At 52.5% G+C, this 19,138-nt stretch overlaps 1 protein-coding gene across 1 annotated transcript; it reads left to right on the forward strand.

Moving 5' to 3' along the window:
- Positions 1–683: 683 nt before the first annotated feature.
- ASPZODRAFT_11335 (hypothetical protein) lies at positions 684–19,040 on the forward strand (the record flags this gene model as incomplete). Its single annotated transcript, XM_022721059.1, has 11 exons — positions 684–737; positions 1,403–1,469; positions 1,545–6,008; positions 6,076–6,324; positions 6,383–6,567; positions 6,635–9,058; positions 9,131–12,374; positions 12,449–17,160; positions 17,245–17,371; positions 18,698–18,806; positions 18,890–19,040. The coding sequence occupies 11 exons, from the start codon at positions 684–686 to the stop codon at positions 19,038–19,040; spliced, it is 15,786 nt and encodes a 5,261-aa protein (XP_022584975.1).
- Between the last annotated feature and the right edge of the window lie 98 nt (positions 19,041–19,138).

Below are 19,138 nucleotides of genomic sequence, written 5' to 3' on the forward strand. Positions count from 1 at the left end.
GAAGAAAAGCACCTCGATAGACACCTGAGGTATCTACTTCTTTCTCTCTTCCTAGTTTGCTGAAGGATGAATAGAGTAGGTAAACAGAAGCAACTACGGGTCACCCAAAAAATTATATATACTTGCAGGCTGCGAGAGACCGGATTGTGTACGGAATATTCTCTGGATCCACGGTGGATCAGGTTTCTTATTCTCTGGTATTATCGAGCTACGTATTCCTGGCTATTTTCCTTCTTTCTTTCTTTCTTTTTTTTTTTTTTTTTTTCCTGGGAGAGAAGAATATCTTGCAAGGTATGGTAGGTTAGGTTGTTTCCTACTAAATGAATACCCACTTGGGCCCATCAGTATGCAGTAAGTATTAGTACCTAGTACTTAGGTACCTACCTAACGAGGTACCTCGTAGGTACCTAGCCTTAGGTAACTACAAGTAGTAGTGTCACTCAAGGGTATAATAATTATAATAGCTTTGTCTTAACAATAGATTCACAAGAGATTAACAATGGATTAAATAATAGATAATAGATATAATAGCAATGAATAGATTATCTTCTACCCAAGTTAATGAGGGGTAGTATTACCATGTATTATGTAGTAGGTACTTGTATCGGTACACCCCACCCGTACACCCCACCATCGTATGCGTAATACACAGTATCAATACATACGGGACTTTCTGGGTTTCGATGACGAAAGCCCCGCTGGACAATATGAGAATTCCCGATGTCGGGAAGTGTCTGGTACAGATTCTCAGATTCCTCCGGAGTACTCTTGATCTAGTTCCTCCTAGTATTTGAGGATCCAACGGTTCTATACTCTGTAATTAGTAGCTATTAAGGTACCTAGTACTCTACCTACCTAGGTACGGTAGTAGATATCTTGTACTCTAGGTACGGAGTATACCTAGGTACGTAAATATCCAAGCACTCACCAGCAAGGCTAAGGCATCGTAAGGCACATCTTGTCATATGATCCTCCTCCTCCTCCTCCTCCTCCTCCTCCTCAACTCGGAAATTGACCCCGCTACTGTCCGAATTCACCGAGATCTCAACCTCCCCTCCTCCAAGCTCGTGTTCTGCTCGTTTCCTCCCCCCCCCCACTAGACCGCAGCAAGCCGCTGCCTGACCCTTGCTCTGGCGGCAGAATGTTTCGTCTATTCTTTCTCATTGGCGTGGCTGCTTGATCCCGTATACAGAGTTCTGCTAGGTTCGAGCTACTGGTAGGATTTGCAATGCCTGCCTGACAAGGGGGGGACTTGCTATCTTGATCCTGCGGACGCCAGACGGATCGCCCGGTACAGAGTACTAGCTATCTAGTAGTACTAGGTAGGGAGTAGGTACTAGGTACCTAGCGAGGTATATGAGGTACCTACGCCTAGGTACCACTGCATTACTAACACTAACAGGTAAACCGCTCCCAGGGAGTCGAAAAAGAAAAGCACAACACCTGGCTCAACTTCTCCTTCCCTCCTCGTGTGTTTCCGTCCGCCAAGACGCTGTGATTTCTCCCTGGTGCCTGCTCGACCCCACCTCCCCCCTTCTCCCAAGCGGATCTTTTGGCCTTGTCGTGGGCATTGCTGTTGCGTGAATATACCGCCGAGGTTCAGCCTGTCTTCCTGCTGGACGGATTCCCTACCAAGGCTGATCTGGACGCCCGTCGACTGCTTCCCGTCGTCTTGGAGCACGAATTGGACGCCGACACCACGTCTTCGCGCGATTATACTGCCATCACGTTGCATACCGGAGACAAGCAGGACAAGGGAAACAGCAATCGAAGTGACACAACGTTAGCGCTGTCGTTGGAGTTGGATCTTGCCACTGGAATGGGACGACTGTCGTCTCGAAGCATCGGCATGCCCTTCCTGACCAAGATTGGGAAGCGTTTTCGCCGTCTGGTCCGGGCGGAAGCTCACCAGCGGGGACTGCTGACCACTGTCGATCACCCCATTGGATCCGAAGAAGAAGCCGAAGAAGAGGAGGAAAAGACCAGGGAGAAGCTGAAAGAGAAGGAGGAGACATCTGCCGCCCTTTCCGTTTCAAATAATGACCCAGAGACCCTGCCAGGACCGACCGTCCTCCATGAGTTGGCGTTGAACGGAACAAAATCATCCCCCTATGCCATTGAATTCCTGACTGCAGACGGGTCCGTCAAACAGCTGTCGTATACCGAATTAGACCGACTCTCCTCTCACCTGGCCGCCCGAATAACCGCCTCGATCCAGAATCCATCATCCCAAGAAGAAAAAGAAACCCAGCAGCACCCGCCCTTTGTTGTCCCCGTCCTGCTTCCCCAATCCCTCGATCTTTATGTTGCCTGGCTCGCGGTCCTCAAGGCGGGCGGCGCATTTTGCCCGCTCGGCATCGATATCCCCACTGAACGTATCGACTTCATTCTCCAAGATGTTGACGCCGCCGTCGTGATCACATGGAGCTCGCTGGCCTCACGGTTTTCGGAGCCTGGGAACGTGACCCTCATCTTTGCCGACAACATGGACCCGGAAACAACCACCCCCGTCATTTCCCCTCCATCAGGAAGAACGTGTAGTACTTCGGATCTTGCCTATGTGATGTATACCTCCGGCTCGACCGGACGGCCCAAGGGTGTTGGAGTCTCCCATCGAGCCGCAACCCAGTCGTTGCTTGCGCACAATGAGTTAATACCCTCATTCAAACGATTCTTACAATTCGCCTCTCCAACCTTTGACGTCTCTGTGTTTGAGGTCTTCTTCCCGCTGTTCCGCGGAGCAACCCTCATCGGCGCCGACAGAGAGACCATGCTGCGGGATCTGCCCCTCGTAATCAACACCATGGAGGCCGACGCAGCCGAGCTCACCCCGACGGTGGCCGGTGAACTGCTGCGCAAACGTGCCGCGGCTCCTTCGCTGCGTGTCCTTCTTACCATTGGCGAAATGCTCACCCGTCACGTTGTCTCCGAGTTTGGTCACTCTGAAACGATGCCCGGCATCCTCCATGGGATGTATGGCCCAACCGAGGCGGCCATCCATTGCACGGCCGCCACCCAGTTTCCCTCGGCCTCCAGTGTGAACCTGATCGGTCGACCCTTCAGGACGGTCTCAGCCTACATATTCGCCATCCCGAGTGAGGATCACCAACAACAGAAGACAGTCAAGACTGAACCCGAGCTTCTGCCTCTCGGTCAGATCGGAGAGCTCGTCATCGGCGGACCTCAGCTCGCTGACGGCTATATCAACCGACCGGAAGAAAATGCAAAGGCTTTCCTGGATCTGCCGGGCTATGGCAGGCTGTATCGAACCGGTGACAAGGCCCGGATGCTCCCCAACGGTGAGATCGAGTGTTTCGGTCGCATCTCTAGCGGTCAGGTCAAGCTGAGAGGTCAGCGCATGGAACTCGGCGAGATTGAAAACGTTATCTGCATGGCACCACATGTCCGGACCGCCGTCGCCCTGGTTGCGGGCGGAACCCTCGTCGCCTTTGTCCAGGCACAAGATGACGATGATGATGATGATGATGATGATGATGATGACGACGACGATGATAATAATACTACTCCTAATGATGATACTAACCGTAATGCTTATGATGATGATCAAGCGCTAATCTCTACTGAAGTTCAGCAAGTGTGTCGCCAATGGCTTCCCCGGTTCATGGTGCCGGGAGAGACCATCCTTTTGAATAGATTTCCACAGCTACCTTCGGGGAAAATTGACAGGAAGACTCTGGAAGCCAACTACCTAAAACAACGCAACGAGACCCAAACAAATGCTAACCGAGAGTTTCGCGATGAGCTCGAAGAACAGATCTCCCGCTGTGTAGGAACGGTCCTCGGGGCAGCTCCCAAGTCCTCCTCAGACAGCTTAGCAGCGGCAGGTCTGGATTCGCTCAAAGCCATTCAGCTCGCCGCCCAGCTTCGGGCCGAGGGCCTGAATCTTGAAGTCGGAAAACTGTTAGCAGCGGATTCGGTGACTCATATCTGGCATCTGGCAAAGCAGTTCTCAAGTTCCAAACAAACAGGAGATCAGGAGGGCCAGTCACAAGAAGAAGATAGCTGGCAAGCAGTAAGATATATCGGCGCGGAGAAGCTGCGCTCAATCGGGCTTGATGTGGCCCTTGAAGCGGTAGAGCCCTGCAGTCCAATCCAACAGGCAATGATCGTCGAAACCATGCGGGCGTCACAGGCGTATAGTAACTGGATCGAGCTGGAATTCGAGCCTCCCGTCCACCGCATTTCAATTCTGAAAGAGGCGCTGCAGAAGGTATGCCAGAAGAATGATCTGCTTCGATCTGGCTTCATCGAAATCGGTGTCAAGGATCATTTGTACAGTCGCTTCGTCTGGAATGAGCTGCAAGAGCATATTTTCCAGCCATGTGAGCAATTCAACTATAATGTGGAGATGAAAGATCAACACGGTATCCTCTATCCACTCCATATACAATTCCGAGAAGAAGGAGAACGGAAGCTCTCAGTGCTCCTTCATATCCATCATGCACTGTATGATGGCTGGTCCTGGCAGTTAATCTTGTCAGACCTTCATACTGCACTGACAGGACAGGAGCCCAAGGACAGACCGTCATACCGCACCATCACCGAGTTTCTTTTGAAGTCTACCAGGGACTCGAGTTCAAAGGATGCCAGCACATACTGGCACAACCTGCTCTACAAGATGTCTCCAACCATGTGGCCGAATTTCAACGATCGGACCGATCTTCCTCAGAGCTCCAGCCAGGTCTTCAGACCACTGGATGTATCTCTAGCCAAACTGGACGAAGTAACTCGATTCCTGCGGGTCAGCCGGCAGACGATCTTCCAGGCCGCCCTGTGCTATCTTCTTTCTTCATACATGGGAACGGACGATGTAATCTTTGGAACCGTTTCATCTGGCAGGACCCTGCCGGTAGCAGGCATCGAATCGACCATCGGGCCATGTCTGCGCGTTCTGCCAACGCGCATCAAGCTGGACCAGTTGAAGACGGCGGCCGATCTCGTCTTGGCTGTCCAGAATATGAACCGCAAGGCTCTGGAGTATGGAAATCTCCCCCTCCAAGACATCAAGAGAGTGTCAGGCATCAACATGACTCTCAGCCTCTTTGATACCGCAGTTGCCTGGCAGGAGACGCTGTGGTCTGACCAAGCGCCTTCCTCACTCTTCCGAGAGGTTGCTTCCGCAGATTTCCTCGAATTTACCCTCATGCTGGAGCTAGAGCCTAGAGATAACAAGATCTATGCCATGGCGACTCACCAGACCTCTAGCCTGCCATCCGCACAGGTGGTGCTGCTGTTAGAGCAGATAGATCGAGTTGCATCGATCATTCTGGACTCCCCTAGCCTACCCCTGGGCAGCTTATCGCTTCGTCTTCCACCATCAACTTTATCGATCGAGAACGAGAACTTTGAGACAGTCCCCTACTCCGAGAATCTTTCCGTAAGGGTTGAATACTACGCATCATCGGACCCTGACAGGGTCGCGGTGGAATTCATCCATTCCCACGAACTGGATACAGGAGCTATGGACACCAGAACGCTGACTTACTCTGAGTTAAACCGTCGGGCGAACAAGCTAGCACACCATTTGATCGATCTGGGAGTGAGGCCTGATGACTTTGTCTGCATTTTGATGGAGAAATCTCCGGAGCTGTACATTTCCATCCTCGCCACCATTAAAGCTGGCGCAGGCTATGTTCCCATCACAATCCAGACGCCAATCCAGCGCATCCATACGATCCTGTGTGAGACAAAGGCCCCTTTCTGCATCACAGACTCTCTCGTGGATCACCACTTGTCTGCTGTAGAATCACTCCAAGTGGTTAACTGGAAAGATGACGGTTTCAAGGATTCTCCAGATCATGATTTACACATGGTAAATCAGGGATCTGACCTTGCATATGCCGTGTTTACCTCTGGGAGCACAGGTACCCCCAAGGGCGTTTCGGTCACTCGACATAACCTCCAGAGCAACATTGCAATCCTTGCAGACCTCTACCCCGTGTCCAAGGATTCCAAGATGCTCCAGGCATGCTCTCACGCGTTTGATGGTGGGTCACATCGATTGCTCATGCAAATAAGACGAAAAAAGAAACCTATTATTCTAACTGGACTTAGTCTCTGTCTTTGAAATATTCTTCGCCTGGCACACCGGAATGACTCTGTGCTCCACAACCAACGACATCATGTTCCGAGACATTGAGAATGTCATTCGATCTATCAATGTCACTCATCTCAGTCTCACCCCAACGGTGGCGGCCATTATCAACCCCGAGAACGTGCCTGGTGTTCGCTTCCTCATCACAGCTGGTGAAGGCTTGACGGCCAAGGTCCATCGGGAATGGGCAGGGCGAGGGTTGTGGCAGGGTGTGTTTCCCTTACATCCCAGTGACAAGAGAAGTCTTCCAAACTAATCACTCATCAGGGTATGGTCCGAGCGAAACTACGAATATCTGCACGGTGCGTCCTAATGTACTTGCAAACGATGTGATGCGAAACATTGGGTCACCGTTGAAGAATACGTCTGTGTTCGTTGTGGCAGATAAGGATGATTTTCGACTACTCCCCCGCGGCGCCGTTGGAGAACTTGTCTTCGGCGGAGACCAAGTGGTATGCCGTCTTCATCCCCCCCCCCCCCCCCCTGTTGAAGTCATTTGCCTGCTAACTTGAATGTCAGGCTCAGGGATATTTGAATATGCCGGGGTTGACCGCCGAAAAGTTCCTCGAGCACTCTCAATACGGCAGACTTTATAGAACTGGTGACTATGGGAGATTGTTGGCGGATGGTACCATTGTTTTCATGGGCCGACAGGACAACCAAGTAAAGCTTCGCGGTCAGCGGGTTGAACTTGGGGAGATCAATAGCGTTCTCTCCCGCCAGAGCAGCGTAAAGGATTGTGCGACGATGATCGTAGACAGAGGCGAACAGCAGCAGCTCGTCACATTTTTGGTTCCCGTCTCTCAGGAATCCAATGGTAAGATGGGCAATCACATGGTTCAAGATCTCTACAAAGTGCTCGGCGATGCACTTCCGACATATATGATCCCTTCGATGCTGATTCCCGTGGAAACAATCCCGATGAATTCAAACACGAAGACGGATTACAAGAAACTGATCCAGCAGCTGGAGGAGATGAGTCTAGAGGAGCTGCAACTTTTCTCTCCCCAAGAACCACTCGCTGATGATGATGGCGATGATGGAGAGAACATGTCCGAGACGGAGGAGAAGATTGCAAAAATCCTGGCAGAGCTTACCGGCGTAGATGTGCTTGCTTTCTCCAGGCACACGTCCTTTTACAATCTGGGCTTGGACTCTATTTCCGCCATCACGTTCTCCAAACGTCTCCGGATGGCCGGGCTTGGTCAGTTGGATGTTTCCATGATTCTACGCCATAGCTCCGTGGTACAGCTGTCGACCTTGATCTCTTCTACCGTCGTCACCCAGACAGCGTCGGCGAAAAGTCCTGTCCAAACACCAGACCTGATCTTCGATGATGCTTTCCAGCGGCAAATCCAAGACGAGATGGCCCGTTCCGGCCAGGAGGTAGAAGCTATCTATCCCTGTACCCCGTTGCAGGAGGCTATGCTGTCATCGGACCCTTCGCAGACGGACTCGGCTTATTTCAACCATCTCTGTTTCAGAATTCATCGGAGCATTGACGAGATGCAAGCCGCCTGGGACCAGATGCTCCATCGGCACTCGATCCTCAGAACCCACTTCAGGTCGACCAGTGATCCCCGATTCGCATACGCACAGGTGGTTGTGAAGAATGCTGCTGCCTTACCATGGTCTTACATTGACACCAGCTCGGAAGAAGAACTTGAGCATCAGATATCACGGACAAAGGAGACATTCCAACAATGGACCCTGGAGAGCGAGAATCTTCCCTACGCGCTGACAGTGCTGCGAGATGTCACTGCGGACAAAACCATTCTACTGTTCTCGATGCACCACGCACTGCACGATGGTGAAGCCATGACGCAGCTACTACAAGAAGTTGAGTCATGCCTCACTTCCAGGGAATTACCCGAGGTAGCTTCCTTTGGCACCTTCATCGATTTCATGCTTCGTTCGGATACAAATGCGTCGGACCATTATTGGGACCAGTATCTGCATGATGTCTCGCCCGTACTTTTCTCCCGCAATAAAACTGCCGTGGAGAAGAAGAAGAAGAAGAACGATGGAAGTGGTGATACCGGCCAGAGTCATGCCAGTCTTGATATTCCCCTGGCGACGTTCAAGACCCACTGCAAAGAGGTGGCCGTCTCTCCTCTCAACGTCTTTCATGCGGCATGGGCCCGGTTGCTATCCCTCTACACCGAATCTTTAGATGTATGCTTTGGCAATGTCTTTAGCGGCCGGACCGTGCCTCTTGACGGCGTGGATCGTATTATCGGGCCCTGTTTCAACACCCTTCCCGTTCGCTTTCAGTTCTCGGTCGGTGCAACGAATTCCGACATCATGACGCTCGCCCAGAAGGTCAACAGTGACACCTTGCCCTACCAGCTAAGCTCGCTTCGTCGCATTCAGAAGCGGTTTGCGAGGAACGGGTCCCGTCTGTTTGATACATTGGTTCTCTTACAGAACAGAAATGTCGACCTCGATGCCCAGCTGTGGGAACTCATATCGGAAGAGGGAGCTATGGATTTCCCCATGATCTGCGAGATCATCCCGGATGAGAAGCAGAACAGTATTTCTATCTGTCTACATTATCAACGGTCATTTGTCTCCGACGGTGATGCGGAATTGATCAAGAACCACTTTGCGGCTCTCGTCAGTGATACCATTCGATACCCAGCTGCCCAAGCCTCAGACAAACGCTCCCTAGGCGGGGAACTGCCGCTCCTTGCACAGGAATTGAAGGAGAATAGTTTCAAATCAGTGTCGAACGTTCCAAATGGACTCCGCACACCCCATCCGCTGTCCACTAAAGAGATCGAAGTCCGGGACATTCTTTGTCGATTCACCGAGGTTCCCGAAGAGTCGATCACGCAGCAGACCACTATCTTCCAGCTTGGTTTAGATAGTATCAATGCGGTTCAGATCTCTGCATCGTTGCGCAAACAGGGGCATATCATATCGGCCGCCGATATCTTGGAGGTAAACAAAATCACTACCTATTTCTTCTTCTACTAACTAGATCCCCATTCTAATTGATATCTTTTTTTTTAGGCTGCTACCGTCGGTGAAATTGCAGCACTGATCGTTTCGTCGAATGAATCCTCAGAAAGAAAGGAGACCTTTGACTTCTCCTCTTTTCAATTTCTCCATATCGACTCAGTTTGTGACCAGCTTCGAATCTCCCCAACCACGGTCGACGCTTTACGGCCATGTACACCCGTGCAGAATGGAATGCTGGCCATGTTCATTCACTCTCGCGGGGATGTCTACTTCAACCGGGTGTCGTGGAGTCTACCAGCGCCTGTCAAGACCGCATTACTGCGAGACGCATGGTCTCAGGTGATGGCGAGGCATGAGATGCTTCGCACGGGATTCGTCCAGCTTCAAGACAAACAATACCCGTTTGCAATGATCACGTATCGGAAGGAGTCCTCCCAGCTCCCGTGGTACGAGGAGGGTATAGTCTCGCCTCGCTCGCAGGAAGATCTCCTGAAAGATCTTCATCTACCACCCTGGTACATCACTGTTGAGGCATCCGAGACCAGCTCAGTGGTTCATTTCGCTGCGCTCCATGCCCTCTACGATGCGCAGAGTCTGAATCTGATCCTCGCAGATGTAGTGGCAGCAGTCCGTGGGGAGTTTCTGGGCAAGGAACCCGTTTCAATTCCATCTACACTGGGTCCCATCCTTGTGGAGAGTCACCGGACAAACGATGAGGCCCGCGACTTTTGGGAAGGGATCGCTCCTGAGACGCGGACATGCAAGTTTCCTGATCTACATCCCTACCGTGAAGATAAAAAGGACCTGCTCGTGGCGACGAAACGCTGCTCGCTCTCCCGCAAGTCTCTGGAAGATGCCTGTCAGGAACGGTCCATCACGCTACAGGCCGCAGGCCAGGCAGCATGGGCACGAGTGCTCTCCGCGTATACAAACGAGCCCAGCGTGACCTTTGGCGTCGTCTTCTCTGGACGTACCCTCTCTGACGCTGTCGAAGAGGCTGTTTTCCCCTGTCTTGTCACACTGCCCTCTCCATGCACGGTGCAGGGCACCAACCGTGAACTGGTGAGGCAGGTTATGGCACGTAACGCATGGCTGATGAAGAGTCAATTCGCACCATTGTCTCAGATCCAGCGTTGGTTGAAGGCAGACGAGGGGCTTTTCGATACCCTCTTTGTTTACCAAAAGTTCTCATCATCTACGGAGCAGCCAATCGAGTGGGAAGTGGTAGAGGAAGATGCCAAAGTCGATTATCCTGTGTCGATTGAACTCGTCCCCGAAGCGTCGGAACTAGAGTTCCGCTTGACACACAGGGCTGACATCGTTCCTAGGGAGCAGGCAATGCTCCTACTCGAGCAATTCGATATCTTCTTCAAGGACCTGATCTTCTCCCCGGACTCGGACTCGGGCGATCACTCGTCTCTTGGGCCCAAACTATTGTCCATCACGCCGGCCCAAGAAAACGAAATCCCCTGCGAAGTCAGTCTTCTTCACCAGTTCGTTGAATTGAATGCAGAAAGGATGCCCTCCAAACTCGCATTTGAATTCGCGCACCAGATCACCGACGAGAAGATCTACAAAAGAACCTGGTCGTACAAGGAGTTCAATGACGACGGGAACCGAATTGCCCGTCTGCTACAAAGCAGAGGCGCAGTCCCAGGGTCACTCATCGCCATCTCCTTTGATAAATGCCCAGAAGCCTCTCTTGCGATCCTGGGTATCCTCAAGGCAGGCTGCGCGTATGTGGCAATCGACCCCAGCGCCCCAATTGCACGGAAGCAGTTCATCCTCCAGGACTCCGCCTCTCGCTTCTTGCTTTGCAGCATGGCCGCGTGCGCAGAGCTCAGGGAACACCTTGAAGGTGTAGTAGACATTGTGGCTATGGATCAACCTGATCTGCTCAAGGACATATCCGCCTCTGAGCCGTCGCTAGCCCGTCCGATCCAGCCCGATGACACTTGCTACTGCTTGTACACTTCCGGTACAACTGGGACACCGAAGGGATGTGAGATTACACATTACAATGCGGTACAAGCTATGCTGGCCTTCCAGAGGCTATTCAGCGGTCACTGGGACGAAGACTCCAAGTGGCTGCAATTTGCATCCTTCCACTTTGACGTCAGTGTATTGGAGCAGTACTGGAGCTGGAGCGTGGGGATCTGTGTTACTTCCTGCCCACGGGATCTCCTATTCGAAGATTTGCCCGGCACGATTCATCGCCTCGGAATCACGCACATCGACCTCACCCCGAGTCTGGCGCGACTCGTTCAACCAGAGGACGTGCCTTCACTGTGCAGGGGGGTCTTTATCACTGGAGGAGAGCAGTTGAAACAAGAGATTCTCGATGCCTGGGGGAAACATGGAGTCATCTACAATGGCTATGGACCAACAGAGGTCACCATCGGCTGTACCATGCTGCCCAGGGTCCCGGTCAACGGGAAACCGACCAACATCGGACCCCAATTTGATAACGTAGGCTCCTACGTCTTGATACCTGCCACGGCTACCCCCGTGCCTCGCGGCACCATCGGAGAGTTGTGTGTCTCCGGCGCTCTGGTCGGCAAGGGATATCTCAACCGAGCCGAGTTGACCAAGGAGAAGTTCCAGGTCCTGGAGGAGTTTGGTGGAGACCGTATCTATCGAACCGGTGACCTGGTCCGGATTCTTCATGATGGAAGCTTCCAGTTCCTAGGACGTATGGACGACCAGGTCAAGCTCCGCGGCCAGAGGCTCGAGATTGGAGAGATCAACGAAGTCATCAAGCATGCAGCACCGGACCTAGGCGAAGTTACTACTCTCGTCACCAGGCATCCGAAGCAGTCTAGAGAGCAGCTGGTCTCCTTTGTGACCATCCGCGCTGCTGACCATGGCGGCAAACGGCCCGAGGCAAAGATCCGTTTTGTCCCAGAAGACCGGACGTTCCTGTCTCAAATCCGTAACGCCTGTCATACCAGGCTTCCAGGATATATGGTCCCAACGCACATCATCCCCATGACTTCTTTCCCTCTGTCTGCCAATAACAAGATTGACGCGAAAATCCTGAAGAGCATGTACGGAGATCTCTTGCTGGAGGACATCCAGCGATTGACCTCCATGAGCAACGAGCCTCTCGGATACAACGAGGACGAACAGAAGATCAAGTCTGTCCTGGTCCGGTTTGCTGGCTTGGCAGAGAACGAGATCTCCCGATGGTCGAGTATCTATGAGTTGGGCCTCGATTCCATTTCTGTGATTTCGTTTTCAAGGGATCTCAAATCCGCGGGCTTTACAAACTGCCAGCCATCGCTAATCATGAAGAGTGGGCTTTTTCTTTCTTTCATATAATGATTGCAACACACACACACGAGTTACTTACTGACTTTTAATCTTTAGATCCTACGATTTCAGGCATGGCGTCTGCATTGCGAGAGGCCGGTCAATCCTCGGCATGGAATGCAAATGTGCAAAATGCAAAGCAAATGATCGAGGCCTTTTCCCATAGGCATACCCATGCAATCACTACTAATCTTGGAGTCAGCAGTGACGATATTCAGAAGATCGCGCCGTGCACTCCACTCCAGGAGGGAATTATCTATCAATTCCTCAATAGTGACAAACCTCTCTATTGTTCTGCATTCACCTTTGAACTGGACCGCTCGGTTGATGTATCTCGGTTGCAAAAGGCTTGGTCACAGACACAAGCTGACGTCGAGATGCTGCATACAACGTTCTCAATCACCCCAGATGGCTATGCCCAGGTTGCCATGAACCAATATGAGGCCCCTTGGTTCCAACACAAAGTAGATTCTGAAGAGGAGCTTGAGCGCGTCAAGGAGGAAATCTTCAAATCATGGGTCTCCGGTCTTAGTGACCTCCAGACCAAGCTTTGGGAGGTCGGTGTCATTGAGTCGCCAGAGAGAGTCGTCATGTCTCTGAACATCTTCCACCCATTGTATGATGGGAATAGTTTGTCTCTTATGCTGGAGAAAGTTGCGAACGTCTACTTTGACGAAGATCAGAAAAGCCCCGAGGCGGATGCATCGTTCTTCGATCTGCTTCCAATGGGTCCTTTATGCAAGGACCCCTCCGCAGAACCATTCTGGAAGAAGAGTCTGAAACTTCCGCGACATAACTTGTTCCCACGCACAAACTCAAGAGACCACGCCGCTTTCGAACAAGAGGTGCAAATGGATGAGACTGGGGCGCTGGAGAAAGTGAAGGTCTTGCTCAACGTTACTGAACAAGCTGTCATCCATGCCTGTTGGCTCTTGACGCTCTACCAACACTTCTCTCGAGTTCCCTCTCTGGGTGTAGTTGTTTCGGGGAGATCCATGGATGCGCCGGGAGTTGAGGGTGTCATGGGTCCCTTATTCAATACCATCCCCAGCCATGTTGAACTTCAGGATTTGAAGAGTTGGTCAGATGTCGTGCAACGCTGCCATGACTATCAAGCATCGACAATCTCATTCCAGCACACTCCACTGCGTGATATCATGAAGTGGACCGGCCGCAATCCGGACAGTCCGCTTTTTGATTCCCTTTTTGTCTTCCAAAGAGCCGGTGGGCCCAGTCAAAGCAATGCAGACCGTCTATGGAAGCCACTGGCTTCACAGGCAGAGCCTGAATATACCGCAGCCTTTGAGGTTGTCCACAACAGCGACAAGTCTCTGTCTCTGACGCTTGTATGCCAAGAGCATGTCATGTCTGTGGAAACAGGGCAAGAACTCTTAGCAACATTCCAACAAGTCATGCAGGAGCTGGCAGTCGACTCACAAAAGGCACTACGCCAGCCGAACGGGGCTGGCGACCTTGAAAATGGCACTGAACCTCATGAAAGTTCTGATTCTAAGCAGATCTTGACCAACGGTCATGAGAGTCCTCGTTTGGACTTTCAATGGTCACCGGAGGCGTCTGCCATTCGAGAAGTTATCGGTGATCTGGCGGGTGTTGAGATAGAATCAATCAGGGATGACACCTCTGTTTTCGAGCTGGGACTGGATAGCATTGACGCAATCAAGATCTCCTCGAGACTCAGCAAGAGAGATATCAAATTATCTGTCAGCAGCATCATGCGCTACCGTACTATCAGGAAGATGGTCGAGCAGCTCCACCCCATGAATCAGGTCATGCAGGCTCAGTCTCCGTCGTTATCAGTGCTATCCCAGCTTGAAGGAAAGCTGACGAGCTTCCTGGAGAAAGAAGGCCAGATCTCTGCAGACGTTTCTCGAGTCTTACCCGCCACGCCTATCCAAGAAGCCATGGTTGCGGAAATGGTCGCTTCAGACTATGAGCGTTATTACAACCATGACGTCTTGGAGCTGGCAACTCATGTAGAGCTCGCGAGGCTAGAATGTGCATGGAGAGATGTCGTTAAAGCGAACCCAATCCTCCGAACTTCGTTTGCCGAGATCTGGGATCCAGAACTACCCATGTCATATATGCAGGTGGTGCACGGGGCGGCCCTGGATACCAGCCTTCGGGTTGTTGAGCTTGGTAATGGCGAGAGTGTCGACACCGTCATAAAAGATCACCGCCTCAGAGCGCTTTCGTACAGCGAACAGCAACGGCCTTTGGTGGACCTCTCGATTGCCATCGACTCTGGGAAACGATACCTCATCCTGTCACTCGCTCATGCACTTTACGATGGCTGGTCTATCACTTTGCTCCATGAGCAGATAGCCAAACGTTACCATTCCGCCAACGAGAGCGACTTGACGACCGAGAGTCCCTCATACGATCTGATGATTGAGCATATCATGCAATCCTCCGGGGACAAGAATGCCATGAGATTCTGGCAGACAGCCCTCGCAAATTTCAAACCAACGCCATTCCCCAGGCGTGCTGTAACGCAGGCGAAGGGGGGTTTGCACCGGGAAGAGCGCTGCTTTTCGATACGCCGCAGTGCCGCCGAGGAATTCTGCAAAAGTCATGGAGTGACAATGCAAGCTCTCTCCGTCACCTGCTGGACTCTGGTGCTGTCTCGTTATCTCAACAATAGCCTGGACGTTGCCTTTGGACTGGTCCTGTCGGGTCGAAACATTGTCAACTCGGAGAGTGTCATGTTCCCAACCATGAACACGGTGGCGATGCGAGCCATTCTTCACGGCACCAAGTCTGACATGGTGCGATACGTTCACGGAGCCTTGGTGGACATGTCCGAGTATCAACATTTCCCCCTTCGAAAGGTCCAGGCTGAGGCCAGATCGCAGCAGTTGTTTGATACGCTGTTCATATACCAGAAACGACCCTCGGAGGGCGTGTCTGAGAAAGATCTAACTCTTTATCAGTCCGTTGGGGGTTCTTCGGCGGTAGAGTACCCTGTCAGTTTGGAGATCGAGTGCATTGGGGAGAGAATCATCTGCCGTGTGGCTTGCCGGGACGATGTGATGGATGGTGCAGGTGCTCTCGCTTTACTGGACCGCATGGAGACGACCATGTCGACGATTCTTCGGGAGCCCAACCAGGCAACGATCGAAGTTGTGGACGGCCCGGTGGAGACGGTGCCCTCGGAGGGGATTCGTGAGGGAAAACCCCCGACCGATGCTCAGCCGCAAGACCCGACAACATGGTCTACAATCGAGTCTCAGATCCGACAAGTGCTTGCTCTAGTGTCGGGGATGCCGGAGGAGCAGATCAACAAGGGAGCCACGCTATTCCATCTCGGATTGGACAGCATTAGCGCAATCAAAGTGGCTGCTCTGCTGAAGAAACGATCATCCATCAGTCTGTCTGTAAGTCAGATGCTGCAGGCGGGCACGATTGAGAAGATGGCCCAGCAGGTGCGAATCAAGGAGGGTCGCGAGGAGGGTCCTACAGCGGAGGCTCTTGATGCCGTCCTAGCTTCTCTACTGGATGGCATTGACAGGGACGATCTGCTGCAAACGCACGGCATCGATCCCGAGCAGGTTGAAGCGATGTTTCCCGCGACGGCTGGGCAGACATACTTCCTCGGCATGAATCAGGCGAACCCGGCCGTCTTCTATGCCTCATTCCTGTACCGGTCGAGGCAAGTGCTCGGCCAGCCGGCCGTTGAAGAGGCCTGGACGCGGCTGCAAGGCATGCTGCCCATCCTACGGACCGCGTTTTTCAGGACACGCGCAAGAGCAGATGTACCGTACGTGCAAGCTGTATTCAGGACTGTGCAGAATCCAGTCATCTGGCATAAGGAGGAGGAGGAGGAGGAAATGATGCAGGGACAGGACGTCAAGCGAGACATCGGGTCTGTGCCTGTCTCATTGCACGCCTGCCAGACCTCGACAGGGACCTTGATCCGTCTGCAGATCCACCATGCACTCTACGATGCCGTGAGTCTACCGAAGATGGTGGATCTGCTGGGCAGGCTCTGTCACAAACGGGAGACTATTCCATCTGCCATCAGCGGCCAACACACCGATCTCTCACGATTCGTGGGCCTGGAGAGAATCCAGGCGCCGCTCGAGACCAAACGAGCGTTCTGGCAAGGCTACCTGGGGAGGTCGTCGAGGAATGAGGATAACCATCGTCTTCCACCCGCTCCTCGGTTTGGCGCTATTGAGAAGCAGTACTATCGACCGGGGCTGGTGTCACATATGGGACGGCTAGAGGAGATCGCCAGGCAACACAGTCTGAGCGTGCAGGCGATCTTCCTCGCGGTGTATGCCAAGGTCCACGCCGTCACTCTTCTGAATGATCATGACCATGATCATCATGGGTCCCGGGATGGGCGCCCCACGGCGATTGGGCTGTACCTTGCCAACCGGTCCCAGGACGGGGCTTCCGAGCTGGTGGCGCCGACGGTGAATATCGTACCTCTACGGATCGACGACAAGAGCAAGAGCGGCAGCGACTCGGTCTCGATCCTCGAGTCGGCGCGGCGAATCCAGGCGGAGGTTGGCGAGATCAGCCGGGACGAGCATGCGGGGGTGTCGCTGGTGGACATCCAGGCGTGGACGGGGGTGAGAATCGATACGTGTGTGAATTTCCTGCGGATTCCCGAGCCGACGACCCAGGGCGAGGCCGAGCGGGTGGAGTTTGAGCCGGTGGAGGCGAGATTGCCGGAGAAGAGGTTGGCAGAGCAGCAGGAGGAGGAGGGGGAGATTCTCGAAGAATTACCAGGAATCTTTCAGGTAGGCAGCATCAGCAAGGGGGGGGGGGGGAGGCAGTGGTGCTTGCATCAGGTTTGGGGAGGTTGGCTAACTTTTTCTACACAGCCCACCATGGACATTGAGGCGGCGATCCGCCATGACGCGCTGGACGTGGGCGTCTTTGGGGTGGGGGAGGCGGCGGAGGAGATTCTGGCGACGATAGCGAGCGAGGTGGAGATGTTATTCAAGAATCGTATAACTAGTAACTAGTTAGTAGTCAGTTAGTTAGTTACTAGAAAAGCTATTAACTACTCCAATTCAAGCAAGGTGAGAGACCCTTGCGCACGTTGAGCAAGGGCTTATCGATACTGTGTTTTGCCCCGCCACGTTCCAACAAACATTGTATTGTAGGTACGGAGTACCTGTTACTACCTGTTACTACCTAGTAACTAGGTAGTTACTCTTCAACAGTAGGTAGTACCTGCCTAGAGGCAGAGTCCTACAGTATGAGTATACTAGATACCTAGTAGTTACCTAGAATCTCTACTATCAGTACTCACGATCGACATGACTCCCTGCTTCGTACATGCTTCAGTTGCTATGAGAACAGCAAGAAGATATTCAGGAGAAGTATGATCTATAGAATACTCTATTAGAGACTCAATTAGAGACTCTATTAGAGAATACTTTATATATAGAATACTTCATATATAGAAGACTCTAATAAGACTCTACATGTCCCTCACTGACTGTCCCTCGCTGACTGTCCCTCGCTGACTGTCCCTCGCTGTCCCTCGCTGTCCACTGTCTGTCCACTGTCTGTCCACTGTCTGTCCCTCGCTGTCTGGCTGTTGTTATCCTGTATTGATTGTACCGTATTGTAACGCATTGTTGTGGTCGCGTCTCCCCGCTAAGCCCGATCCGGCACACAACAAACGCGCGCGCCACGCGTGGTCAGATCACGGGACGGAGACTCGCCGCATCCCTGGATCTTTCGGAGTCCAACTGCTGGCTTTGCTGACTCTGCTGACTCTGCTGACTACGGTGCTCTGGATTCTATCACTTTTGATTCTATCACTTTTGATTCTATCACTTGGGATTCTATCACTTGGGATTCTATCACTTGGGATTCTATCGACTTGAAGGTGATTCTGTCGACTTTATCCGGCAACTCACTAGACGACTCCCACTGCGTTGCGCTGTTATCAAAGGAGGGGATCCCGCCAGCATACCAACCCAACCACCTCACTACCTGCCTGCCTGCCTGCTCTCTCGCGTGGTGGTCGAAACCACCCCCTTGCGCTCTTCACCACGCCCTCGATGTTTCAGCGACTTGTCAGTCTATCCCTTTGCTCTTGCTGAAGTCAACGCCACACGCTTCACTCACTGTCGTCGTCGCTGTCGCTGTCGCTGTCGCTGTCGTCGTCGCCGCCCCCCCCCCCCCCCCCCCCCCCCCTATCACGTCGCGCCTGCTAGGAGGACAAGACAACAAGACAAGGCAGCCCCTTGTGGACCCCCCTCGTGATTGTTGAAACGAGAACATTCCTCTTTCGCGCGGTTTGATCTTGTCTTGCTTCAGCCTTCTCGGCGTGCGCGTGCGGCGTGTTCGGACGCGTGTGTGTCCCGACTCGGTGGTATCCGGTCCGTATGGAGGAGACATCAACATCGTCGGATTCCTGGGGCTCGTTGTGAATCTTCTTTTTCTGTCCTTTTTTTGGGGGCTTCTCCTTTTCGTGTATTTTTTTTTTTTTTTTTTTTCTTGTTGTGGTAGGGGCCACACGCTGCTGGACTGTACATTCGACCACATTCCAGAGCGCTCGCTTGACTCGCTCTTCCTCACCCTCTTCTCACGCACGCTCACGGCTTGCAGAAGGTTTGCAGAGGGTTTGCAGACACTTCTACAAGTCGTGAACAACCTCTGAACCCAAGACTCAAGACTCAAGACTCAAGTCTCATCTAGAGAAGGCCTTGGAAAGAAGAGAAGAACCGCAAACGTCATCCTCGCGGCGCCGCTACATTC

The sequence above is a fragment of the Penicilliopsis zonata genome (genome assembly GCF_001890105.1).
Source record: "Penicilliopsis zonata CBS 506.65 unplaced genomic scaffold ASPZOscaffold_1, whole genome shotgun sequence".
In the NCBI taxonomy this organism is placed as follows: domain Eukaryota; kingdom Fungi; phylum Ascomycota; class Eurotiomycetes; order Eurotiales; family Aspergillaceae; genus Penicilliopsis; species Penicilliopsis zonata.